Source organism: Dama dama, chromosome 1, assembly GCF_033118175.1.
Source record: "Dama dama isolate Ldn47 chromosome 1, ASM3311817v1, whole genome shotgun sequence".
In the NCBI taxonomy this organism is placed as follows: Eukaryota; Metazoa; Chordata; class Mammalia; order Artiodactyla; family Cervidae; genus Dama; species Dama dama.
This window is the reverse complement of record NC_083681.1, coordinates 31,408,815-31,435,870: the sequence shown is the minus strand read 5'-3', so window position 1 is coordinate 31,435,870 and position 27,056 is coordinate 31,408,815. Positions and strand designations below refer to the sequence as shown.

General features: G+C 56.5%; 1 protein-coding gene across 1 annotated transcript; it reads left to right on the top strand.

Moving 5' to 3' along the window:
- The first annotated feature begins 605 nt into the window (after positions 1-605).
- On the top strand, positions 606-26,513 carry TRIM29 (tripartite motif containing 29). Its single transcript, XM_061130256.1, has 9 exons — positions 606-1,409; positions 10,749-10,844; positions 11,597-11,830; positions 13,104-13,302; positions 15,920-16,021; positions 18,609-18,692; positions 20,791-20,886; positions 23,578-23,654; positions 26,451-26,513. The coding sequence occupies exons 1-9, from the start codon at positions 606-608 to the stop codon at positions 26,511-26,513; spliced, it is 1,755 nt and encodes a 584-aa protein (XP_060986239.1).
- The last annotated feature ends 543 nt before the right edge of the window (positions 26,514-27,056 follow it).

Here is a 27,056-nt window from a genome sequence, read left to right as displayed (position 1 = left end):
CCTCTAATTTAAAAAAGTACTAAACTTTTTGATGAAAATTAAAAAAAAAAAAAAAAAAAAGGATGAGAAGCAACTCCAGTGTCTCAGGGTGGCAGGGGATATTCCTCTGAAACCCAGGCCATCAAGTTACAAGATTATTTGGCTTGTGTGACCCAGTTAAATAGCCCTGTGTCCTGTGGGCCTCTGTGGACACCCCACCTTCTGTCTCACAGTCGGCTCGGCTCAGTGAAGCCTGCCCATCTGCGAGGACAGAGACTCCCGCTTTCCTGATGAGAAGAAAGTACATCAGAAGGAAGCAGCCCAACTGGTTGCTGAGCCGTGGAAAATAATTAAACTGGGGAAGAATAAAAACACTTCTTTAAAAAACCAGGTTAGGTATGAATGTGCAGGGCGTGGCCCCTCTGTATAATTAGCTGCTCTGCTGGCTCTGGGAGCCGCCTGCCTCTCCAGCCTGCCCGTTGTGTCAGGCCCTCCTCTCCGCTCCCCGTAGGTGTGTCTTGGGCTCCGTGGCTCTGCCTGTCTCACTCCTGCAGAGACGCCGCCGCCGAGAGGTCACCCACCCGCACCCCCAGCGCGCCCGACACAGACCAGCCAGGTGACCCGTGATGGAAGCTGCAGAGGCCTCCAGGAGCAACGGAGCCAGCCCGGAAGTCAGGGATGCCCGCAGCCCCCTGAGCCCTAATGGAAGCCTGGAGAATGGGGTCAAAGCTGAAGGCAAAGAGGCCAAGACTGCCAATGGGCACGGCGGGGAGGTGGCCGAGGGCAAGGGCACAGGTGGCGCCCTGAAGCCGGGTGAAGGCAAGGGCTCCCTGTTCTCTGGCAGCGAGTGGCGGCGGCCCATCATCCAGTTTGTCGAGTCGGTGGATGACAAGGGATCCAGCTACTTCAGCATGGACTCTGGGGAAGGCAGGCGGTCGCCCTATGCTGGGCTCCAGCTGGGGGCTGCCAAGAAGCCGCCTGTCACCTTTGCCGAGAAGGGGGAGCTGCGCAGGTCCATGTTCTCAGAGCCCCGCAAGCCCGCGGTGTCCATCGTGGAGCCCGGGGACGTCCGGCGGAACAGCTATTCCCGGGGCGACTCCAGCACCCTCCTGCGCTCCAAGTCGGGCTCTGAGGAGGTCTTGTGCGACTCATGCATCGGCAACAAGCAGAAGGCCGTCAAGTCCTGCCTGGTGTGCCAGGCCTCCTTCTGCGAGCTGCACCTCAAGCCCCACCTGGAGGGCGCCGCCTTCCGCGACCACCAGCTGCTCGAGCCCATCAGGGACTTCGAGGCCCGCAAGTGCCCTCTGCACGGCAAGACCATGGAGCTCTTCTGCCAGACGGACCAGACCTGTATCTGCTACCTCTGCATGTTCCAGGAGCACAAGAACCACAGCACTGTGACCGTGGAAGAGGCCAAGGCCGAGAAGGAGGTAGGAGCTGGCTCCTCTAGGCGTCTCCTCCCTACAGTACCCTCCCACCTCATCTTCTCCACTGGACACTCCCAGGGTCTGAGCCTTACCTCTCTGCTGTCCCTGGTTCTTACAGAAAATAGTTCTTTCCCCTCCTACCCCCAGGCTGGGAGTCAGAGATGGCTCCCCAATCCTCTAAGGCCTCAGGAGTCAGGTCATCTCCTAAATGAGCAAAGAGGGGCTCAGCAAAGATGGGGGGCTTGGCCAAGGTCATAGGATAAATTCAAGTCAGGGCAGGAGATCAGCATTCAGTCCTGGGCTCTCTGCCTGGCTGGGTGCTTCTTTCTTCCTTTCTACTTAGTGGCTAAGTCACTCAGTCATGTCCAAGTCTTTGTGACTCCATGGACTGTAGCCCACCAGGGTCCTCTATCCATGGAATTCTCCAGGCAAGAATTCTGGAGTGGGTTGCCATTTCCTTCTCCAGGGGATCTTCCTGACCCAGGGGTCAAACCCGGGTCTTCTGCCTTGCAGGCAGATTCTTCACTGTCTGAGCCACTGGGAAAGCCACCTCTTTCTACTTAAGGGAGAGAGAGAATTCTTCCTAGCTGAGTTGGACTGGCTCGTGGGGATAAGTCATGGGTGAGGAGGAGGGAATTTGGGGACCATGTCAAGGCCCTTTTTTCCTGACTTCGGAGTTGGTCTCTGTAGGACAGTGGCTCCTTCTTGTTCTGTCTGATCCCCTAGCCAGTCTTCACACTCCCAGTGGCCTCCTTTATCCTTCCCTCAGCTGGATCCTCAGTGCTTTGTGTGTGTGTTGCCTGTAGGTGGACACTTGTAGTGAGGGTTGAGTGGGGGGGGGTGTACATATATGTGTGCGTGTGTGTGTTTTTTGTGCACGTGGGTGTTTGTATATGGATGTTTGCATCTGACTGTATATGAGGTATGTAAGTGTGTGTGCATGTGTTCTGTGTACGTGATTCTGCCTGTTCTTCTGCGGGGAGGAGCAGAGGCGTGTGGAGGCTTGTGGATGTGGTACACCTTACACTTGGAGAGTGTGTGCTGGGATGAGGGCTCGTCTGTGGCTCCACAGATGCTGGGACTCCTCCCCCCACAGCAACACGGCCCCCTGACATGGGGCGGCCTCCAGCCGGGGTCAGCCATGCTCATTGTCAAGGCAGGAGGCTCTGCTTTCTGCACCCCCCCCAGAATGGGGCAGCACAGGCCCCCCTCTGTGCCCAGTCTTCCTGACCTGAAGTCTGTGGGTTACTCTTTCCTATCCATACTCCTGGGCAGGAGAGACGAGTCAGAGATGACAAAAGACTCAAAGAGCCTTTTCAGAAGCCTCATTTGGCCCAGGAAAAAAAGGTGATCCTAGTCTCCCTAACTCCCTGACCCCAGCCTGGCTTCAGGCTTCAGACAGGGAGACGGAGATGGGGCAGGGGCCATGGATCTCCTCCAGGATCTCACTTAGGGAATCAAAACAGAATGAGGGTTAATTATCTTCAACCACCACAAGCAAGAAATTGCAGAGCCCCAGGCTGGGTTTTAGGAGACCTCAGCTCCAGTCCTCGTTTTCCCTCCAACCAGCTGTAAGACAGCGGACAAGTCCCTTATGTTCTCTCAGGCTTGGTTTCCCTTCATTTGAAGCTAAGGGATTGGACTAGATTGGAAGTTTTCAAATAACCACCTGGAGCCTGAAGATTCTTAGGAGTGTCTTTGAGATGTCAGGGATGACGAGGGGAGCAAACTGATGCCAAGGAGGCAGGGGCCCCAGGTTACCATTGCTGCTGCAAGCAGCTGTGCCACGCTCATGCCCAGTCATGTCCGAATCTTTGCAATCCTTTGGAAGTAGCCCACCAGGCTCCTCTGTCCATGGGATTTTCCAGCACCTGCTCTTCTTTATCTGTTATATGTGTAGGGCTTGGTCTCACATTTTATTTGAAACCAGGGTATCTCCACTTAAGAAAAGCCTGAGTGCCCCAGAGGACAGAACAGTCTTGGCAGTTTTCTTTGGCAGCACCTGGGACTTGGAGTTCATGCTCTAGGGCTCGTGATGTAGGTCAAGAGGCAGAGCTCAGATGCACAAACCACTCTGGGGTGCATCCGCCTAGTTACACAGCAGCGCTGTAAGTAAACATCAACTTGAAGAGGACTGGATGCCTAGAATGCTAGGCTGGATGGAGAATGAGCAATCTTGGCATCTCTTCTCCACCTTGCATGGGAACACAGGCCCAGAGGAAGGAAGGGACCCGTCCAGGCTCAGTGCTTAAGGAAGAAGCCCCCTGAGTCCTCTTCCAGTGTTTGAGAGCAACTGGGGGAAGGGGGATGGGATTCAGGAGGTGTGTGCCTTACGGGGGCTCAGGGGGAAATGTCTGATCCACTGGAATGACTTTAATGGTGGGAGCTTCAGACTGTGTGTGTGTGTGTGTGTGCGTGTGTGTGCATGTGTATGTGTACTGCAGCATAGGTGCTGAGCAGCTGAGTGGAGACAGAGATGGAGTGGAGCTCTTTGTCCAGGCCCAGCACCTCTGGAATGTCAGACACTGGGGGCGTTGGCAAAGAGCAGCCTTAGGTAGGTCGACAGATCAAAGCGAATGACCTGTCAGCTCTGACATCCTTCAGAGGCAGTCCCTGCAGACCCAAACACAAGCCTACACACAACTTTTTTGCAAGAAGTCCTATCCAGAACCTGTTCTGCAGGCTGGTCGGTGAGGCCCGGATGAGGCCATCACTGATCTATCATGGTTTCTTGTATGAGACTGTAGACAACACCCTGGGCTGCAGTGCTTTTGGGCCTCGGCTCTACAGAACCTGAGCAGAGGTGGTGTTGGAGAAAGGCCGCTTGGTGTGCCAACATGACAATCCTTCCTCTGCCAACCCAAGGTCAGAAGGTTTCCAGTTCCACTCTGAATGTCACAAGGAGGGTCCACAGATGTCCTGAGCTGCACCCCTTTGCCTCTGGCTTAGACGGATGAGATTTTTGTTGTTGCTTAGTTGCTAAGTCGTGTCTGACTCTTTTGTGACCCCATGGACTGTAGTCCCCCAGGCTCCACTGTCCACGGGATTTCCCAGGCAAGAATACTGGAGTGGGTTGCCATGCCCTGCTCCAGGGGATCTTTCCGACCCAGGGATCAAACCCACATCTCTTATGTCTGTTGCATTGGCAGGTGGGTTCTTCACCACTAGTGCCAACTGGGAAGCCCTCTCAATGTACAGATCCATTCTTTTCTGTGTCTCATGGCCTGTTTTCTGTCTCTCCCGAGTACCTTCTGCTGCATTGGGTCAGAGTGGAGGATTCCTGGCCACGACTCTTGCTGTTGGGTAGTCTGCCTGATGTGGGTCCTCTGGCCTCTAGGTCTGCTGCCTGGCCAGGCACGGGGAGGAGCACTCAGGACAAGCATTGCTCTGGAGGGCGAGGTCCTAACTCAGTCATGCAGCTCAGATTCGATGCCGCGGCCACTCTGCTGAGGCCATCATTCGGCGCAGGTCCTTCCTGCCGCAGTGGTCTGTGGCTTTGCCTCTGGTCTCATTGCTCAGTTCTTTCCATGAAGTCTGAGCTGCCAGGCTGCTGGCCATGGGCCGTTGCTGGTCTTTGAGTTTTGGGAGATGTGCTGGTCTGGGCTTTTGGGGCTCTCTGGGTGGACCACCATGACCAAGTTCAGGAAGAGGAGCCAGGAGGCTAAAGGCCTGGAATGGGGTGTGGGGGTGTCTGAGACCACTCTTCTCGGAGATATTGGGGGTAAACTGCTGTGGGACAAGGTGGGTGAGAAAGGAGGTGGGTTGACCTCTGTGGGTGCTGAGGAGGAAAGGACCAAATGAAAGAAGTATAGAGACAGGAAGCGGAGAGAGCGCCAGGCAGGCGGGCAGGGAATGCCTCACCTTTATGGAGTACATCGATGTGCCAGGCGCTGGCCTGGGCATTTATACTGTTACTCCTGACAACAGTCCCACGGATGGGAGTATCTGCACCTATATTACAGGTGAAGAAATGGGATCTGAGATGCCAAGAGACTTAACCAGTATTCCAGCACTGGGGGTGACTGAGTGGGAGTGGCCGAGCTGGGATTCAAACTCAGCGTGGCCATAGCCCAGCCTGTTCTCTCTCACTGTTTCACATGGCCGAGGCCATATAACCATGCAACATTGTAAATGTTGTTCCCACAGGGTTGGCAGAGGCTCCTCGGAGTTCCCTGGGGTTCTGGTTCAGGGTACAAGATATGTATTTTTAGGTCACCCTCAGGGATTCTAATGCGTAGCCAGGTTGGAAATCAGGAACCTAGTCCAGTTTTACCAGGAAGAAAAGAGGCCTGGGAGGTGGGGTAACTTCTCAAGGCCCCACTGCTGGTCTGGAGTCTGCTTGGATGATGCTCTTCTCCGCCCCCAATCTTGCCCTTTCCTCATCCTGACAACCAAGGAAGTAAGAGGAACGGTGAGTCCCAACGAAGCCGAAGCCGACGAATACTGGGCTGGTTGACACCTGGGTGGGAATGCGTAAATCTATCCAGCATTTCAGATTCTTATCCAGATAATTACCATTTGTCTGAAGGTACAAATTTGGCAATTAACTGGCTCATTTGGCAAATGTCGTAGCCAATGGCCCATGTGGTTAATTCAGACCAGAGGAGGATCCTGGGCCCCATTTTCCCTTCCCTGGGGGCAGCACAGGCACACCTGTCCAGGTGAGCACTCAGGTGTGTCTGCACCTGAAGGCCCAGGCTGTCCTGGCCGAGGCACCACCAGCTGCTGCCCACCTCTTTGCTCCCCCAAGGCCGGAAGGATTTCACGGCTGGGTGGCCTACACAGGGCCCATCCCAGCCACAGAGCGAGAGGCAACAGGAGGAGTGTGGGAGAAGGGAACAAAGAAGGCATTTAGGGGCAGGTCTGGGCAGGGCGAAGGAGTGAGCAGGGAGCAGAAGGAAGTCGGAGGGAGGTGTAGACAGGGTGGAGCTGACAGGAGCTGAGGCCCCATCAGGGGATTTAATCAGAGTCCTAGGGAGGAGGGAAGGGCTTCCCAGGTGATGCTAGTGGTCAAGAACTCACCTGCCAATGCAGAAGGCTTGAGAGACACTGGTTTGATCCCTGGGTCAGGAAGATCCCCTGGAGGAGGGCATGGCAACCCACTCTAATATTCTTGCCTGGAGAATCCCATGGAGAGAGGAGCTTAGTGGGCTAGAGTGCATAGGGTCGCAAAGAGTTAGACCTGACTGAAACGACTTAGCAAGCCCAGGGAGGAGAAGGAGTAAGCGGGGCCTTAGGGGGTGATGGGGACGTGCGGGGAGGACAGGGAGAGAGGCAGAATCCATGAATTGCCCCGTCTATGAGGTAGGGGGTGGGGAGGCCTGGCACTACGATGTCCTGGATGATACAGAGAACAGCCCAGGGGTTGAGGCCATGTAACCGAGCTGAGTCCTGTCTCTGTGTCGTGGTCCTCCCACTTCCTCACTGGGAGAACTCAGGCAAGCTCCTTAATCTGCCTCGGCCTTGGTTTCTGTATCTGTAAAATGGGGACAACAAGGCTTACCTCCCCAGGGGGCTTTTGAGATGAAAGGAGAAATTCAAGCACACAGTGAATGCTCAACAAAGCAATTAGGGTCCTTCTATGGTGACAGGAGAAGCCAGTATTTCAGAACCTTCCTATGTTATATTGTTTTCTGTCTCCTCCCTCGTCTGGCTTTTGTGCAGCCTGGCCAGCAGGAAAAAATTGCCACGGGCTAAACAGGTGCTGTTTGCATCCCCAGAGGTCTCAGCTCAAACCGTCCTCTCCTAACAGGGTAGCACTCACCCCATACGTGAGAGCAGACCCTTCTAGTGGCACAGAATTCACAGCCCAAGGTCCCTTCCGAGATCCCACTCTGCTCGGCAAGTAAGGGCTTGCGAGGTCTCCACTCCACCCGTGTTGACTTCCCCGGTGCCCCAAAGAAACCAGGAGACCAGTATTCCCCGCCCTGACTGATGCGTCCACCCACGGCTGCAGACAGTAAGGCTCCGCTTTTGACCCTGCCCTTGCATGTTTCCAGATCACTGGCAGCCTCTCCCTCCACCCCTCCCAGGTCACCGGCCAGCATCTCTGGCTCTCCTCGGCACATCCCCTCCCACTAGCCTCCCTCTTCCTGGCCTCTCTTACACAGGCTGGACCCCGGGGGCTGACTCCTGCTGCCCTTGGCTGAGGCTCTTCACTCTTCTAAAGCCTCTGGACTCTCCCTCCCCGGGATTCAGTGCCGTCTTCCTCCCTCTTGGCCAGTGAGTCTGTGCTCTTGTGGGTAAGACATTCCCAAGCACCTCTGTGCATTCCACTGGCTCCTCACCTCCCCCTTCTCTAGGAAGACCTTCTACCACTCACAGCAGGTAGCCCGCCTGCACCCCGTTTATCCGCCTGCACCCCGTTTATCCTCCTTCTGTTCTGTTTTCCCCCAACATCCTCCAGTCTTCAGTTATCCACCATCTAGTCTCTACATCCTCAGGGCTTCCCTGGTGGCTCAGATGGTAAAGAATCCACCTGCAATGCAGGAGACCTGGGTTCAATCCCTGGGTCGAGATGATACCCTGAAGAAGGGCATGGCTATCTACTCCAGTATTCTTGCCTGGAGAATCCCATGGACAGAGGAGCCTGGTGGGCTACAGTCCATGGGGTCACAAAGAGTTGGACACGACCCAGCACCTTTCACTTCACATTCTTGACCTCTTGATGTCTTGACCTCCCTCCTTTCTGTACACTTCACTCTGTATCCTGACTGTGTACACACCACACCTGGACCCCAGCACACACCATCCCAACCGCTGAATACCACCAAGACCCACCTGCTCACCCCTGCCTGCTCCCACCTCTTACCTGTGCCCTGCGGGCCTGCCTGCCTCCCTGTCCTCTCCCCTCCAAGCTCCGGTCCATGGAAGGTGCCTGACACAGCAGTGGTGACGGGACCAGTGGTCAGTGCTTTTCTCTACAGTCTCATCTGCCTGGTCCCAGTTCATCCCACACCTGCCTGGGAGGTGGTCCTCTTACTACCTCCACGAAAGACAGCGTGACTAGGGCATGGAGGAGTTGAGTAACTTGCAAAGGCCACCTGCCTGGAGGTGGTGGTAACTGGATTCAAACCTTTGGACTCCAGTCCTGGGCTCTGGGTGGGCTCCTCCTGGATCCCCCAGGCTTGTTTCATGGAAGAATTGCCCTGTCTCCGCTTCCCTAGGCCTGGGGGAGTGAGTGCATGTTTGCACTCTGCTTTCCTTGTTCTGGGAGCGAGGTGGGGGTGAGGAATCCCAGTGCCAGCTGCTCATCTCTGGGCTGGTGACAACATCTCAGATGCAGGGGGGAGGGGATTCCAGCATCCCCCCCCCCCCCCCACCTCAGGCCTCACTTGCTGCAGGTGAGGGGGTGAGGGGGTTATCCAGGAATGGGAAAGTTGCCCAGCACTGTCCAGTCTTTAGGCTTCTTCCTCACAGCTTGGACCCATTACCAGTCCCAGGCTTCTTAGGAACCGTCCAGGCCACCATCTCTGCCCACCTCTGTGTTTTGGGCTCTTGGTTCTGCCCACCTCCTGCCCACTGGGAGTCTCCACTGCCCACGTGAAGTCTTTCTGTCTTTGCTCTCCACCCTCCCTCCACCCAGTCTGTGGAGAGCTGGCTTCTCTCAGCCTTTGTCCAGAGATTGGGCCAAACCCCCGTCCTCGTCCGCTTTTATTCCTCTTCACAAACAATTCACATCTTGGCTGGTGGCATTTTCCGTGTTGTGGGATTTCTTGTGTGTAGCTGGTGGGGTGCTGGCTTCCTGAGAAGAACTGAGAGTCTGCGGCCCGGAGAGCCCCGGGGTGTGGGCAGAGGGGTGGGGTGGGAATCCTGGGCTTCGGGTCCGGGAGCTTTTCGGCTCCCGCCCCAGTCCTTCCCACCGTCCCCACCAGCTTCTCAGTGCTCTTTTCCACAAAAGCCAGGATGCTCCCTCCTGCATCAGTTCCCTCCCCTGGGTCTCTGCACTAGGGACCCACCGGCAGCCCCTGGCCTGGGGGAGCATCCGGGAATTGTGACGTGTGTGCACAGCGGTTCAGGGCTCCTTGCCAGCACAGTTCCCATTCCTGGTGGTTTGTGGCATCCACATCTTGATTCTTCTTGTATTTCCTCAATGAGATGGCTGGAAAGGGTTGGGACTCTGTTCAAAATCCAGTGTAGCAGGGAGACCTTGAGCACTCTGGGGTGCTCTTGGATGTCCAGTCTTCCTGCTTTCAGGTGGAGATCACCCACCTGCCTTTCACTGGAAGGTGTTTTGGGAGGACCAGTGGGGAACCCACAGATCAAAAGAGGTGCTTCTTGGCTGGACTCTATTGGCCTTAGCTTCACGCGGGCTTCCCCAGTGGCTCAATGGATAAAGAATCTGCCTGCATAGCAGAAGATGTAGGTTCGATTCCTGGGTTAGGAAGATTCCCCTGGAGAAGGAAATGGCAACCCACTTGAGTATTCTTGCCTGGGAGATCCCATGGACAGAGGAGCCTGAAGGGCTACAGTCCATGGGGTCACAGAGTCAGACATAACTGAGGGACTAAGCGTACACGTAGTTCATGCTTCCCCCTTTTTTTGTGTCGTAGCTGCTTTTCAGAGAAGGGTGTTTCTCCAATGGAAGGAAGCTGTTATCCACACTTTCTATATCAGAGCTCATGTCCCAGTTCATTCCTGATAGATCCTCTTCCCAACCCACCCCACACCCTGACAGCCCATATTCTCTTCCTGAGCAAGGAACCTGGATCCTCTCTTTCCCTTCTCCCATCCACCCTCACTGCCTCACTCACTGGCCTCTCTCCTCCCCCAGGGACTTGAATAAAGTCCCAATCTTGCCCAGACTGCAAACTGCGCTCCATTTCCCATAAACAGGTTTACAGCTGTGCCTGCCCAGACAGACTCCCCGCTGGCGGCAACCCAGACTCCTGCTTGCAACACAAGCCTCACGTCATGTCATAGAAACGCTGTACCCTCTTACTGCCATGGGACGCTCCCTGGGCTGGTCTGGGCTGAGCTGGGCTGGGTCCCCTTTCTCCTGTAAGCTGCTTCCCGATGGCTCCAGGTCCGTTGAAAGGAGTGGGAACCCCCTAATGAGCTTCCTTCCTGCTCACATTGGGTGGAAGGCCTGGTAGAGGGTCTGCCTTATAAAGACATGGCTGGGTTGCCCAGCCTCAGAGCCCAGAGTTTACAGTGAGGTGGCGCTTGACTTGTTGCGGGATCCTTGATGACTGGCACAGTGCCTGGCATTTTCAAGGGCCCAGTGAGTGTTGGTTGAATGAAGGGCAGAATGATGATTTGTGGGCCCTCCTCCCTGACTCTCTGGATCTTTTCCACTTCCTCCCTCTGACTTCTCCTCCAACCCCGGCTCCTTCCCTACAGACGGAGCTGTCACTGCAAAAGGAGCAGCTGCAGCTCAAGATCATTGAGATTGAAGATGAAGCTGAGAAGTGGCAGAAGGAGAAGGACCGCATCAAGGTGAGCAGCGCCCATGGTCTCCCACCAGTGCGGCCTGGAGGAGGCAGGCCTGGGCCTGAGCTCTTGCTCAAGGTCTCAGGCCCACATTTACATCCTACACTTGTTTCTTCTGGGTTCTTTTACCCTTTTTGGCATTTCCACAAGTTCGCCTTCTAAGTCTGGGCCAAGCATCCACATGGGATGTTGCCCGTCACCTAATGCTCATCTTCTATCATCTCAAGACCCTGGACCAGCTTATCCTGTGTGTCTCCCAATGTCTGCCAATGTCTATTCTGCCCACTGACTGCCCAGCCATCAAATGCATGCCATTTTCCCTTTATTTGTGCAGTGTGGCAAGATGAATGTCTGCCCTGGTTTGAATACTTGTAAACTATGACCTGAGATAATTGAATCTTGAACCTGGCTACATAAACAGCTCATCAGTTCACTTTCTGCATGATGCTTGATTCTGGCTGAGGTTTCAGTGGACACATCCTGACTCCTCTGGAACTTTTGGACCCACAGAGATGCCCAAGCATAGAATGATGGTTCATGTCAAACCATTGAGTGGGAGGAGCTGCTGATGGATAAGGAAGGGTGGGCTGTAAAAACACCCTGGCCATCTCTATCAAGAGATAGGATCCCTCAGTGATGCCTTTGAATGAGATTCTTGACTGAACAGGCTTGCCGGGTCGGGGCAGTAGAAATGCCCTGACTCTATGCTGGGAACATAAAGATGCACCTCCTCCCCTCTGCCCTCACCCTGGACCCAGAGCTTCACCACCAATGAGAAGGCCATCCTGGAGCAGAGCTTCCGGGACCTGGTGCGGGACCTGGAGAAGCAGAAGGAGGAAGTGAGGGCTGCGCTGGAGCAGCGGGAGCAGGATGCAGTGGACCAGGTGAAGGTGATCGTGGATGCTCTGGAAGAGAGGGCCAAGGTGCTGCAGGACGACAAGCAGACCAGGGAGCAGCTGCACAACATCAGCGACTCGGTGCTGTTTCTGCAGGTAACGAACAGCTCTGCTGCCTCTCAACCCCTCACTGCTTCCATCCGCTTACCCAAACCCTCATCCAGTGTTCGTCTGTCCATCCATCCCGGTATCCACCATTCATCATCCATCCATCCCTCTAAGCTCCGTTCCATCTATTTAATTTTCCATCCAAGCCATCCTACCTACTTTAAAGATGGCACACAAAGATCACCTTGTACCAACTTCAATTGATACGTATTAATAGTACTTCAGGAAACAGCTCTGTGATAGATTAGTGATGCCTGCTTTGGGTATGGGAGAGTGGTAAGTAGGCATGCATATTTGCTATCTCTGATCTGGTCTGTCCATCTGTTCCTCCATCCTTCCATCTGCTAGAGTATTTTGGGCACTGTACACCCAAACATACACAGTTTTAGGTGCTGTGGAGAATAGAAAGGTAGAAGACGTAGTTTTTTCCCTCAAGGAGCTGCAATCCAGCTGGGAAGATAAGACACATACAATTAGAGAACAATATAGAAGAGCATGTAATTAAGTGATAAAGCCTATGGTTCAGGACATAAGTGCCTGTGGAAGCTCTGGGAAGGGCAGACAGGCTGGAGACAGTTTTATGGAGGCAGTGGAACTTGAACTGGGTCTTGAAAGCCCGTTAAGATTTGAAAAGATGTAGAGAGTTTCCAGTGAGGGAGAAAGAAGGTAACACGTGCCAGAGCATAGAGGCCGGACTGAGGGCACGTGCAGGGGGAGAGACCACTGCGACTGACCCGCACTGCTAGTAATTCCTTGCCTTTCTTTGGTGGTTTCACTCCCAAAGACTTTGCAGCTCGTGTTGCTCCCATAAACCCAAATAAACCCCTATGGGTAGGCACCATGCATCCAATTTAAGAGATGGGAGCCACAGAGTCACATGCCTGACTGCTAGTGCCATCAGGGATAATAGCATCTAGTGGATTTTATTTACTTATTTTTTTAAATTTAATTTCATTTTTTGGCTTGTGGGGGTCTTAGTTCCCCAACCAGGGGTTAAGCCCATGCCCTCAGCAGTGACAGCACAGAGTCTTAACCACCGGACCACCAGGGAAGTCCCCATGTAGTAGATTTTAGTCAAATCCCCTCATTTTACAGAAGAATAAGAAATGAGTGCCCAGTGAGGAAAAGTGAGGCCAGTAAATAGCCAAGCTGGATGTCAACCCACTTCCTCTGGCTCCCAGCTGAGTTTTCCAGCTAGACTGTGGGTCCCCATGGCTCCTAAAAACCCAGGACGTTAATGGCTTCTTTCCTTTCCTGGTAGGAATTTGGTGCTTTGATGAGCAATTACTCCCTCCCGCCACCCCTGCCCACCTATCATGTTCTGCTGGAGGGGGAGGGCCTGGGGCAGTCGCTGGGCAACTGCAAGGACGACCTGCTTAACGTGTGCATGCGCCACGTTGAGAAGATGTGCAAAGCGGACCTGAGCCGCAACTTCATTGAGAGGAACCACATGGAGAATGGTAAGTCCCCTTTTGTGGGTGGGCCCCAAGGCCATGGAGGTTTTCTCCTAGGTCAATTCCTGCTGCCTGGCTCAGGCTGGCATCCCACCAGCTGGCCCCTCACTGTTTCCAGCCTCCCATCTCACCTAAGGGTGTTTGGACAAGACTCAGAGGTGGTACCCTCCTCTCTGAAAGTTGCTGCCCAAGTTATGCAGCTATTACAAGGGGCCTCCAGGGGAGAATCCCAGGTACCGGCTAGGGAGATGCACCACTAGGGACAAATGTCTTCTCCCTGGATTGTCCATCAAACTCGGATTGGTTTCACAGCTCTGCGTCTGACTAGGGGGACCTAAGCCAGGAGCTGTGTGGATGCTGAAAATTGTAAGGGCCAGACTCCAACCTGGGGACTTTGTAGGCTCCAGGGGACATGACCTAGAACTGCATGCAGGCTTTTAGGGAGAACTTGCCTGTCATCATGGCCGTGCTGAGCCCAGAGGTGGACTTGGCCTGGTGGACTGGCTGGGCATGGTTGAGCATAGCGTGTCTCGGTGACTCACCAGCTCCCCTGAAGTCGGCTTCTCTATTGAATCACGCTGTCCTCTGGAGAGGCAACTGAATCATCATCATAGAAAGCCTCCAAACATGAGAAACTGCCCCGTTAAGTGCTTTTCCACCAGTCCCAGCCCAGCCCCGTAGGGCCCGAAGCTGGACACTTTCCCCAAACTCCACCCGGTGGCCCAGGCCTTGAGGATGCAGCCTAGTTAATGATTTCTAGCTGCAACACCCAGAGGAAGTGACACTGTCTTTGGTCTCCAAAGGGAGTATGTGATTCTTTGGGGCATGAGATGGGGGTATGGTGCACCGAGGGGCTGGGACTCAGAGGGTGGTGTTTGTATGTCTTGGGGATGTTGACATCACATAAGTGTCCCCAGAAGATGTGAGGGACATGGCCACCTCTGAGGACAGATAAGTCACTGCCGCAAGACAATCATTTGGCTTCAAGGGGAATTTGGGTCCTGAAATCCCCCTGAAAATGGCAACAACCCTGTTGGGGACAGCCCTCTGTGATCCGGTGCTCTCTGGAGGCTGGCTTTTTGTAAGCGCCTCTCTTGCATTATTTTAGCCTCCCTGCGGGATGTATGGCATCTCATGAAAGAAGGAGATTTTCAAAGGGCACACAGCTAAGCAGGGGGCGAGCTGGGTTTCATTTTCAAACCCTCCACCCACATTTTCTCATTGGAGAAGCTGCTGCTCGTGGTAGCCTGCAGAAGAGGAGGGGGTGTGAGGGTCAGGCTCCCTGGGGCACAGAACTGGTGGGGGAGCTCCTCAGCTGAGGTCAGGCCAGACCCATAAGGACGGCCTTGACGGTGTTGGGATGGCCTGTGAGCCTCGTGGGCGCAGGGACCCCCCACCTCCCACCACCGCTCGCCCACTGTGCCATTTCTAGGTCATGACTGTGTTGGCCGTGGCCTCCATGCAGGTGTGGGCCTGTGCCCTGTACAAGGTGTGCGGGGAGACAGCTGCCAGGAGCAGGATGGGCTGTGCTGACGTCAGCGGCTCTACACCTGTGCCTGGGGCCCTGGGCCTCCGAGTTGGCGTTTTGTCCCTGCTGTGCTGCTGGGAGTACGTCTGGCTATAGGAGGTGGGAGGTGGGTGGCCAGTGAGTCAGACCTTGGAGTGACCATCTTCTTCCTTGATGGTGGTCTGCCCACCAGGCCAGGGGCTCAGTTCTCACCATCAAAGGTGCGGGGGCTGAGAGACACCAGGGCATCTCCCTCCTGGGCTTGGTGGGGAGGGAGCTGGACCAATATCAAAGAGGATGTTTGTTTGTCATGACGTGCCTACTGTGTGCCAGGCCCCTGCTTGGCCCACATGATGGAGATGAAAGGTGAGGGTCTAAGTCCCCCACTCCTCCTCTTGCCCAGGAGAGAGGGAGAGGGAAGGGCAGAGGGAGAGAAGGAGATGGAGAAGAAGCAAGGGTCCCTGCAGGGGACCTTACCCTCCGGGTAAGCGTGGAGCCACAGGTCTGTTTGGGTTCAGGGGTCTGCTGGTGGGTGCCAGGCAGGGGCAGTTGGTGACCCTTCTGAGTAGTTCACTCCCCTCTGCATGGTTCCACTCAGCCACTTGGATCCCTGGCCCTGGAGGCCAGTGCTGGGACCTCATTCCATCCCCTGGGCTGTCAGCAGTGGCTGGGACAAGGCCAGGAAGTGGGCATGGGGGCTCAAATCCCAAATCTGCCCTTATGGGCCACGTGACATTGGGCAGTGGCTTCACTCACCTCCTGAGCCTCAATCTCCTTATCTGCCACCGGGTATCTTCATGCCAGCCCAAGGGTTGATGGACACATCAGAGAAGAAACGGAACTCAAAAGCACATCGTTAACTGCAAAGTCCTGTGCTTACCATCTCCTCATAGGAAACCATCCCAGCAAGGCCGGATGGCCTACTGCAAAGCCTCCTTCACCCACCAGGAGCTCAGGGCCAGAGCGGGTACAGGGCAGGAGTGCCACCGTCTCTGAGGTTGGGGGCCTCGCCTCTCCCTGGGACAGAGCAGCCGTGGGCTGACTCAGTGATGCCCCCAGTGGGCCAACTCATCCTCCGCACCCGCCCTCTGCTGACCCGAGCTCTCTCCTTCCCAGGTGGTGACCATCGCTACATGAACAACTACAGTAACAGCTATACCAGTGAGTGGAGTGCTCCAGACACCATGAAGAGATACTCCATGTACCTGACGCCCAAGGGTAAGAGAAGGGTACGGGTCCTGCCGCTGGGGGCAGGTCCAGGAGAGACGTAGTCAGGTTCCCCAGCGGGGCGACCCTCATGGACTTGCCCGGGAAGGTCCTGGCGTGTACTGTCCGCTGCTGTTGTTTAATGCCAAATCATGTCCAACTCTTTTGCGACCCCATGCACCGTAGCCAGCCAGGCTTCTCTGTCCATGGGACTTCCCAGGCAAGAATACTGGAGTGGGCTGCCGTTTCCTTCTCCAGGGGATCTTCCCGACCCAGGGATCGAACCTGTGTCTCCTGTGTCTCTACGACTGAGCCACCCGGGAGGCCCTTGTACCTGCTTACTGGTGCAGTTACCAGCACCTCTTGCTCTCCATTTGGCACCTGCTTCACTGGTTTCCCTGCCCTCTGCCACCCTCCCACCCTCCCACCTCCACCTCCAACCCACACCTCCTTCTCTTTCCTTCCAGAGGGACTCCTGGTGGTCTCATCCACTTCCATCTGCCAGGCTGAGCTGTGTTTTGCTTCTGCTTAGATTTCTGTCGTCCTGGGGTAGGGCTGGCTCCTCCAGAACCATCCTGCTCCTCAAGGCAGTGGGGGCGGGGATTGAGGGCTGCTCTTGTAAATTCCTCAGTCCCCCCTCCCCCAGGCAGCCAGCCCTCCCTCCTAGGCCCCGGTTAGGCCCAGCCTGACGGGCGGCTGCCCAGCTGGGTGAGGGAAGAGACCAGCGCCGGCCTGTCCTTGCCCAGCGGTAGCCTGTCACATTCTTTGGCATCAGCAACAAACAAACCACAGTGATGCCCGTTACATAAGGGTGGGTGTGCCTGGTAGACAGAGGGGTGCATGCACATGTGTGTGTTTCAGGGGTCAGGGGTCAGGAGAAGAGAGGGTGTGTAGGGAAGGGGGAGACAGGAGACTTGGGGAAGACACCAGGGGCAGGGACGGGGAGCCTTGAGGCCCTGGGCACTACTGACTCACACCCTCAGACATGCATGCACAGTGGGAGGGGCCCCAGGGGGTATTTGGAGAGATGAGCTCAGCAGAGAAGAACCTAGGCAGCCCCACCCAATGTCAAAACAACACCTGGATTTCCGGCGAGGCAGCTGGGCTCAGGGACCCTGCCCTACATTCCTGGTGGGGTCCAGCCAGGTCCGGGCTGGCCAGTTCTGCTTCTTTCCCTCCCCCCGGGCACTGTCCTTCGAGCCTAGTTCTCTGGGAAGATGAGCTGCGTTAATCAGCTGTCCCAGCATCCCCGGCCGTGGTCCAGACCTTTGGCTCCCCAGCTTCTGAGGACCAGACCCAGGGTGGTGTCAGACCCGGACTGGCCCTGCGGGGCTGGCCTTCTCTGTTGCAGATGGAGGGGAGCCGAGTAATAATGGAGGGTTGAGGAAGGAGCATGGACCCGCCCAGGTGTCACCGGAGAGGCAGGGCCCGGTGGCCTTGAGCTGGTCCCTGCCCCTTCAGGATCCCTACCTGAGAAGAAGGGGGTTGGACTCAGCTGCTAGGAGAGCCTCCAGCTCTGTGACTGTGACTCAGGTTGTGACATTTGTAGGCAGGAGAAACAGGTTTATCCTGTCTCTGCCCCTTCACCCAGGACAGGAGGGAGGAGGAAATCTGCCCTCTGGGGGTTCCCAGGCTCAAGACAGAGACAAGGGAGGGGCTGAGGAGAGTGAGCAAGGAGATCAGGAAGCAGGGCCAGCGGCCCTAGTCTGGGAGCTTTGGGGCAGTGGGGCTGGGCAGTGAGACTTCTGGAGGAGAGTTAGTTTACAGGCTTCCTGAAAGAGGGGCTGAGGGCTTGGTAGAGAGGGTGTGGCTGTGATGGGCGGAGGGCAAGGGGCGGGAGGGCTGGACTGAAGGTGTGAAGGTTTAGCACGCTTGCTCTCCTCCAGAACCGGAGTGGGGCTGCTTAGGCAGGAGGGCAGGAGCTGATGCGCACTCTAATGCATGCATGTGGTGTCTTCATCTGTGAAGTGAGGGTGTGGAACCCCTTCTTTCTGCCTTTCTCCCCAGACGGTTGTGGAGCCCAAATAGGGGAGGGAGGGAAACCCGTGCCATTTAGGGCCAATCCCTGGGGAAAGCTTACCCAGGTGGGGAGGTATTCGTGGTACCAGCTCATCAGCCCCTCCAGCTGGCAGCCCTCACTGCACCTCTGCCCCTGTGGTGGCCCTGGCCCAGCTTCCTCACGGGCACCCCACCTCTCACCCAGTCTCTGGGGTCTCAGCACATAGGGCCTGGCTCGAGGGGGTTCTGGTGACCCTCAAAACCCCTAATTAGGATGCCCATACATCTTCATCCAGGACTTCATACTTCATACTTCATCCAGGACTCTCCAAGTTTACATTGGTACCCTCAGCATGACTACTAGCATCATCCTTATCACTCTCAAAACTATTCCAATCTGAATGGTAAATTATGTGGTCACCTTATCCTAGACCCAAGCGTGCTGTCTTGGTGGTGGAACCCAGGTCCTGACCCAGGCAGGTGGACCTGTTTTGGGGAGCAAGGAGTCCTGCTTGACACCCCTCAAGTCAGAGCCATAGGCCCCCGGCTGAGCCAGGCCCCCCTTTCTGGGATGACAGCCCCCTCCGCATCCCCTTCACAGGTGGGGCCAGGACCTCGTACCAGCCGGCCTCCCCGAGCCGCCTCTCCAAGGAGAAGAACTTCAACAATCTCTACGGCACCAAAGGTAGGAGGCAGCTTAGCGGGAGGGTGGCAGGGCCTCTGTGTGGGGCCATGCAGGCAGCAGGTGGGGGCGGGGTGATGGGCAGGGGGCCTGAACTCCCCATACGTAGTGGACTTGGGAAGCTGGAGTGGGGTTGGCCGGGAGGGTGAGGTGGGATCCTACCGAACTTAAGGGGTGTTCATGTGTATGTGTGCATGTGTGTGACATCGTTCGGCTGAGGAAAGGCAGGCAGGCACCTCCGCATCACTGGAATCTCTGAGTCCGTAAGGTCTTCTCCCTGAAGGATGAGTTGGGGAAAGTGGACCCCGGGGTGAGGTGTGTGAGGACTTCCCTCAGCAGGTGGCAGGCCAGGGGACCACAGAGGACTTTTCCTGATTTGTGCACTCCTGTGTCAGAAAGTCAGACACTGGTTAAAACAGGCTAGGGTAGCAGGCAAGGAAAAGTCAGGCATGCTATGGGATGGGCCATCCCTGGAGACCCAGGAGGTATGGTTGCCATGGAGGTAAGTGGGCGACTTGTCTTTAAGACCCAGAAGGGGTGAAATGGGGGTGGAGATGTGCTTCCCCAGGGAGAGCTGCCAAGTGCAGGGTCCCCTCCTCTGCCCAAAGTGCAGAGGGCACTGCTCTGCCAAGGGCAGGGCCCAGCCCTTGATGGACCTGGGTGTGTGCCACATGCAGATGGGGAGGGGACTCGGGCCAGCTCCACCAGAGTCCCTGGGGACACAGCACCAGGGGTCTGGAGAAGCAAGGAAGGAAGTGGGGGTGCTGGTAGATCCGGAGACCTGGGGGTTGGGGCACTGTGGACAGGGCAGTGCCCAGGTCTCCATGTCCAGGATTGGGTTCATCGCAGGCACCGGACGCTATGAGCTCTGTGAAGGCAGATGCCGGGTCTGTCCTGTTGCCTGCTGCCAACTTCAAGGTCCAGAAGGAGGGGCTCAGCAAACATTTGTTTAATGGGAGGAAGAGGGGGTGATGAATGGATGGATGAGAGGGCAAAGAAAATGGCCCCTTGGAGCCTTGGATGGACATGCCTAGTGAGAAAATGAGTGCAGACTCTGACAGAGCTCCTTGTGGGCGGGGGTTCATGACAGGGCAGGTGGTCAGCCCCCACCCCCACCTGACCTCTGACCTGCCACCCCCAGGCAGTGGCAGGAGATCTCCAGGGCTGGGGGGCTCCTCTGTGGTATGAGCTCAGCTGAGGGGAGCCGCCATGCTCGGAGCTGCTGAGAGGGAGGGATTGGAGTGGGCGGGCCTCCACGGGCGGCGGGGGGCTCTCAAATGCCCTTGTGGTGTCCCTGCTGTCCTCGCCACGCTGTCCCCAGGTCTGTTTACATCCACTGTAAGTGGACCACTGCAGCCTGTTCATCCTGGCACACAGAATTGCAGGGCTCGTAGCAGCTGCCTCCATCTCCAACTTTTAGCTTGTGTTTGTGTTTATTTGTTCCTTTCATTCATCCATCAGCTGGACAGTGAGTGCCTTCCAGGAGCCAGGCTAGGTGCTGGGCACTGGGTGGGAGACTGGGTCAGACGGGCATACCACCTGCCCTCATGGAGCCAGTAGGGGAGATAGACCATTCAACATGTAATTACAATGTGATACGGGTCGTGGGGCTAAGACATATGCAGACTTGGGGGAAATGACGCAGAAGCTGATGCCTAAAGAGCCAATGCATGAATTTACTAACTGTCGGGGAGCAGGTGGGCTCTCCTAGGCAGAGGACCTGGCCTGTGCCAAAAGCCTGGGGCAAGAGAGAGCCTGGTGTGCGTCAGGAGCTCAGGGCACAGCCTGGTTGGGGTGTTGAGTGCCGGGAGCGAGAAGTGGGGAAGCCAGGAAGTGGAGGCGGTGGAGAGAGGTGGGGGCAGAAACTCAGGAAAGAGCTGAGGGTCGTGTTAAGGACTTTGTACCTTAATCTGAGAGCAAGGACAGGACCATGCTTTAGAAGGACAACTTGATGGCAGGAAGGATTGGTCAGAGGTGTGATGAGGACTCAGTTGACTCCTGGCTGGAGAGATTTGCAGAAATGGCCTCTGCTCACAGCACCCCCCTCCACCTATCACGTGCCAGGCCGCCCAGGGTTGACTCCGCTTCCTTTCTCCACCAGGTAACTACACCTCCCGGGTCTGGGAATACTCCTCCACCATTCAGAGCTCTGACGACGTGCCTGCGGTGCAAGGCAGCTCCTCCTTCTCCCTGAAAGGTGAGCTCACCCCCATCGGGCCGTTGTCTTCTGGGCGCTCCGTAAGCCCTGCCTTGGTCTCTGCTCACCATGCCCGCCTCCATCAGGTCTCCGCCATCAGGAGGGCTGGGCCACCGCACGTGGGTCCCTCGGGATGCACTGTGATACAGGCCTTAGTGTCGGGGATGAGGGAGACACACCATACCCTCTGTACCCTGTGCCCTGACATCCCCAGGGGGCTCCCATCAGGCTTAATTTTCGAGCCTTCCTACTGCAGGAAGTTTATTTAACTTTGTCACCCAGTGACTCCCAGCTTCCGGTGACTCTAGAACCCTGTGGCCCAAGCACCTGTCAGCCTCCCACGAAGCCAGAGTCCTGCCAAGTCCCCGCTGGGCCGGGCAGACTACATGATCTCAAAGGCCTCCCTCCCGAGTCTGGTTCTGCCCCCAGAGCATTTGATAAGACTGAGTGGTCGATGACTCCTGTCCCCCGGGGTTGAGGTCATTCCCAGGGGCCAGCCTGAGCCAGACACCAGCTCCCAGTGGGTCCACGGCCCTCATGTCTCTTCTGAAAGGTCCACGGGTCAGCTCTGGGGGTGGTGGGAGCAGGTCTGTCTGCCTTCTGGCTGGCAAACATCTGGCCTGGGAGCCTGGGTAAGCAGTCTGGGTGGGCTCAGGTGGGACAGGTGCAGGTGGACCCCCAGGCAGTGGCCTCAGACAGTTGCTTATCCAGCTGCCCCTTCTGGGCTGGGTCCTAGCCTCTACCTAGGACTGGGATTCTGGGATCTACTGGCAAGGGGATATGACTAGAGGGTCCCAGCCTGCAGGATCACCAGGTCAGAGTTGCATTGGGACTTGCTCTGGCCTGTCTGGCTTCCAGCAGGTCTCTCCCTGCTCTCTGGTCAAGCTTGGATCAAAGGCCACCAGGCAGGAAAGATGGCCCCCCTTAGGTGTGATTCAGAGCTTTCCTGCTCCCCAGCATCTCCCTGGCAGTCCACAGTCTCTCCAGGTAGGGGGGCCTTGCTCTAAGAGAGCCCCTGCTCAAATACACCAGGACCCCCAGGACACCTGTTGTCACCTTCATGCAGATCTGCTCAGAACTGCCCTAGATGGGGGTCCTGGGCATGGACTGCCCCGTGGCTCCCACCTGCATCTACTCTGGGGGTGCCAGGGAGGGCTGAGCAAGTGCTTTGAGAGCAGCAGCGCCTGCAGGACCTGTGACCCCCTCTGGCCCCTCCTAGGTCAGTGCTAATGGCTCTCTCTCTCCCGGCAGGCACTGGGAAAGTCCCCTATCAGTTCACCACCTTGGGACAGGCCACCACAGAGTTTTCCAAACCACTGGACGGCAGTGGGCTGTTTAAAAATAATCCTGGTACCCGCCTGTTTTGCCTCACCCCTCTTTTCTCTCCCACAGCAGGGCAACTGGGACATCCTACGGGGCTCTCTGTCACTTCTAGTGTGTCCTGACCCCTCCCATCTCCCCAGAGGCCCCTGGCAGAGGATGCATGCCCCCCTGCCATCCTAGCCTACTCGCCCCGGATAATCCCTGCTGCACAGGCTGGTCTCCTGGACCACACCCTACCCCACCCCCATCCCCACCTCTCTCATGGCTGGCCTGGGGTTTTCCTTCTGGGAACTGAGAAGTGACCTGAATTCCCCCCTTGTCTTAACCTTCCGCTCAGGACCTGAGGGACCCTTTGCTTCCTTCTCTCCTTCCAAGACTGCCCCCACCCCCAGATGCAGGGAGACAGCCAGGTTCTCTGCATTGGCTCTGCCCCGTTGCCAAACGCCAGCCCTGGGAAGGGCCAGCCTCGCTGGCAGCCCGGCAGTGCTGCAGGTTCTGGTTCTGACCAGCTCACTGCCCTTCAAGCAGCCCGGTGCAGGGCTCCAGCCTGCCCCTGCCAAGACAGACCTTGTTAATTTCTTGAGCTCCTCTATGTCCAGCTCACAGTCTATTCCTTCCCCGGCAGCCTTGTCGCTCTCTGCAGGCTGAGGGCTGACACTAAGTGCTTTTCACAGTTCTGTGGATGGAGCCCCTTACAAACCTGCTGGGCTGAGGCAGAAGGATGGGGAGGTGGGCTCAGATAGCACTCCCCCGGACTAGCATCTCCGAGACCCCAGACCTAGAGAGTGCTCTGTGGACTTGCTGTTTGAACCCTGGACCACAGCCACATTACTACCACTCTCTGGGCCCAGTTCTGACCACTGATTATTAGCTGTGCAGTCCAAGACAACAGGAACAGGGAAGACCTAGGTGGAATCCAGCGTAGTGCCTGGCTGGAGGCAGGCCGGGAAATGGGGAGCCTCGGGGAGTTGGAATGAGCACCTCCTGGTGGAGATCGGGCAGACTGTGCTTATAAAGGGGTTTTCCTGGGCTTTGGGGAGGGAAGGAGAGGGGCCTCTGGGATGAGACTGCAGGGTGGGGGTTGGCGATACTCGCAAGAGGTGTGATCCTGGCCCGGATATGGGGTGATGCTCCCTTGCTGCCTGGCCCAGCCCACCTGCCCTGCTCCTCCTCCTTCTGTCTGCCTTGATGCCTCCTCCCTCTGGCCCACCTCCTCAGGATTTTCCATGGCACCCCCCCTGGCTGCACTTGGTAATGGGCTGGATGGAGCTTGGTGGTCACTTTAGAGAGGGCGTCTGTGCTGCTCCAGTCCTGAGGCCCTAACCACCAGCCTGTGCTCCCTCTGACTGGAGCCCCTTGTCTCCCCAGGCTACCCTTCCCTCATCAGGAGCCAGAGTCCCAAGGCCCAGCCCCAGACCTGGAAATCCGGCAAGCAGACTTTACTGGTGAGTGAGGACCGCCTGCCTGGGCACTAGCATGTCCAGGGTGGGCCTTGAATGGGGCTCCCAGGGGCAACTGGTCATCACTTGTCCAGGGCCTGTGGGAGCATGGTGATAATTCCTGGCCACGGGATGGAGAGAGGAGGCAGTGTCCTGAACACTAGCTTCCAGCAAAGGGTAGTAAAGAAAGACCAAGGGCTGATAGGCAGGGGGCCTGGGTAAGCACAGATTTTCTGGGCCTCGATTTTCTAATCAGTAAAGCGGGAAGTTTTTAAAATTTGCAAATGGTTGTTGGCTGCCTCTGCTTATTGAATGGTGGCCAAAATGCTGAATATGGAGGACTGGCATCCTAGACACGAGTCTCACTTCCCTGGGGGTGAGTCTCCAGTTCTGACAGCATAGAGACCATTGGAATGATAGTGTGGGTGAAACAGAGGCTGTGAAGTTGGGAATAGAGATATTTAAGATTCGATAGCTAATGTCGCCAAGTAGGGGCATCAAAGAGCAGGACAAGAAGGAACGTGGTCTTGGAGTCCAAGACCTCCTGGTAGCTGTGTGACCCTGGATGAGTCAGAGCCTCTGGGACTCCACAATGCGTTGCTGAGTTGGGATTGATCTGTAATATCTGTAGAGCTAACATACTGACCCCGCCCGAGACCTTAGTGATCAGGGCCTGTCCTTCACTGTGGAGGCTGGGCCTCCTCTTGGGAATGCTCTCTCCCAAGGCCTGTGCCAGGCCCTGCTGAAGGGGTCAGTCAGCTGGATGGAGGTGGCCTCTGTGTGCACAGGGCCTGGAGCCCCTGGCTCCCTGCTGTCTTTGTATTTGGAGGTCAGAACATAGAGGTGACTTGCTCCCGGCTACAAAGAGGGACTGGGGCTGGTTTAATTGGAAGAGAATCTTTAATTTGCTGGTGATGGAACTAAGTGATGGTATGTGTAATTTGAACCAGGCCCAGGACCACTGCAACAGCAGGGCTGCAAAAAGCAGATATGGGAAGAAAAAGGAAGGTTTCTGTTCCTGGCTCGGTCCTTCCCCACTCGTCCCCTACTTTCCCACCATCCCAGAACCCCAGTCCCAGCACAGAAGGCTCATCACCACCTTCAGATGCCTGGCAGGGTTCTGCGGTCCCAAGCTGGCACCCAGCAAGGGGGAGGATGGGGGCAGGTGCTAGTGTGGGCAGAGGCTGGCCTGGGAGTCAGGATGCCTGGGCTCTTGCCCCAGTCCTCTCACCAACTTCAGTCATTCTTCCCCTGTGCCTCAGTTTTCCCATCTGTAGCATGGGCAGATAGCCTGGATGATTTCCTAAGTCTTCCAACTTTCATGTGCTGTGACCCCGAGCCTGGGAGGGAACAGGGGCGGGAACAGGGGCAGGGGATGGGTGTGTATGTGCTGGGAGCACCCTGCCCAGATGCTGGGGGGCTCTGTGCCCACCCGCCGCTCGGTTCTCAATAAGACAGCACCATTCACTGACCTAAGATCCATTTGCTTGACCCAACCTTCCTTTAAGAAAGGCTTTGGCCTTTCCACTTTGCCTTACTGACTCTTTCGGGGTCCAGGCTGGCACCTGGGGATCAGGAGACTGGATCCAGGCCCTGCTCTCCTGCTAAGCAGCTGAGGAACTTTGGCTATGTCTCTCCCTACCCTGAATCTCTGTCTCTTCCATTGTTTAACGAGTGGTTTAACCAAGGCCAGAGCTAACCTGTTAGTCCTCATGTTCCACAGGCCCCCAGCTCCACAGTGGACCAGATGTAGGCAAGGAGCTACTGTAGACAGAGGTGTCCAGGCAGGCAGGGCCAGTGCAGGGGCTGGGGTCACCCTTGGGGTCTCCTGGGATCAGTGCGGTGTGAGATGGGCCCAGGCTCTGACCCAGTTCAAGGGCAAAGCCACTTGTGGAGACCCTCCAGGGGCCAGGGCACTCCCAAGGGCAAGCTGCAGCTAAATGTGCTCTTCCATTGCAGCTTGGAGGGTTGCTCAGGGCCCTGATGGAGTGATTGGGAGGAGAGGGGAGTGCTGATTTCATGAAATTGCTGCGGGACGTAATACACAGGGCTGGCAGGAAAGTTGTCACCCTCTCTGTCCCGAGAGATGCTTCCTGAATCCTGATGAGGGGACCAGCATGAGAGAAGTGGAGGGGCTGGTGTTGGGGGGAGGCCCCCAGTCTGTGTGGGCTGGGGGGTGGTTCGCCCTCTCCACACCCCCTTCTGTCAGGGAGAATGATGCAGAGAGAGCAGAGGCCAACCCCTGAGACTCAGAAGTGGTACATCGCTATGGGTGGAGGGAGGGGGGTTGAGTTCTGGAGCCAGGTTGCTGGGGTTCGAATCCCAGTGCCTCTGCTTACTAGCTAAGGGACCTTGGGTGAGTTGCTTAGCCTCTCTGTGCCTCAGTTTGTTCATGTATAAAATGGGTCTTTGCTAATAGTAACCCACTTAATTGGGTGGTTGTGAAAATTCAATGAAAGCCCCACACCAGGTCTGTAGATTAGAGAACACTGGATGAATGGGAGCTATGATGGTGCTGGGAGGGGCTTCCTGGGCGTGGAGAGAGCGTTTGACCGGGCTGAGGTTCGAGCTCACCCGTCAACTGGTGGAAAGAATTCTAATCAGGATGTGAACCCGGGGACTCTGATACCCCTGGCGCCCACCCCAGTCCCAGGGTAGATGGAACTCATAGGTTAGGCCACAGGGCCCTAGGGTCATTGGGGTTCAGACCACTGTTGCTTCTGGTGGAGGTGAGGGGGTGGGGTCTGGTTGGCGGGCACGCGTGCCATTGGACCTCCTAACCACTCTCCTTTTCCCACACAGTCGCACTACCGGCCCTTCTACGTCAACAAAGGCACCGGGGTTGGGTCCAATGAGGCCCCATGAGTTCCAGATGGGCTGGAGCGAGGCCCCGCCACCCCCGTCCTCCCCGCCGGCTGCTGCTCTCACTAAGCTTCTCATCTGGTGGGGAGGGTTCCGGCCCCGGCCTGCCCTCCCCTGCCCTCAGCCCGCTCTCTCAGGGCCACCTGGCCGCCCCCTTCCTCCTCGTCAGCTGTGCTCCATCCAGGCCTCTCCTGCTCTGTAATTAAGGGTCACCGTCTTTCCTGTGCTTGGATGGATGTGGGAGACAGCTGGGCTTTTCACCTTTAACCCATCACCCTCCTGCCCTCGGGCAGGATCCTTGCCGTGGCGGGTGCCAACGCAGTATTCACACGCCTTCCCTGCCCGGCCCTGCTCTCTTCAGGCCTGTCGGCCACTTCTCTCCAAGGACCCCTATGCCACGATGCAGTCAGTAGGCACCTGGCCATGACAGTTGCCCGCCTCCCTCCACCTCTTCCTGGCAGCTTGCCCCCCACCCCAGGAGAAGACTGGCCCCATGTGCCCTGCTTGGGTCCTGCCAAGCAGTGCCCAGCCCAGCAGGGCCACAGC

Excerpts from the sequence above, each read along its gene's own strand:
- TRIM29 (XM_061130256.1), top strand. The coding sequence starts at position 606 with ATGGAAGCTGCAGAGGCCTCCAGGAGCAACGGAGCCAGCCCGGAAGTC. Across the intron at positions 18,693-20,790 it reads CAATCTCTACGGCACCAAAG|GTAACTACACCTCCCGGGTC; the intron begins GTAGGAGGCAGC and ends TTTCTCCACCAG. Across the intron at positions 20,887-23,577 it reads CTCCTCCTTCTCCCTGAAAG|GCTACCCTTCCCTCATCAGG; the intron begins GTGAGCTCACCC and ends TTGTCTCCCCAG.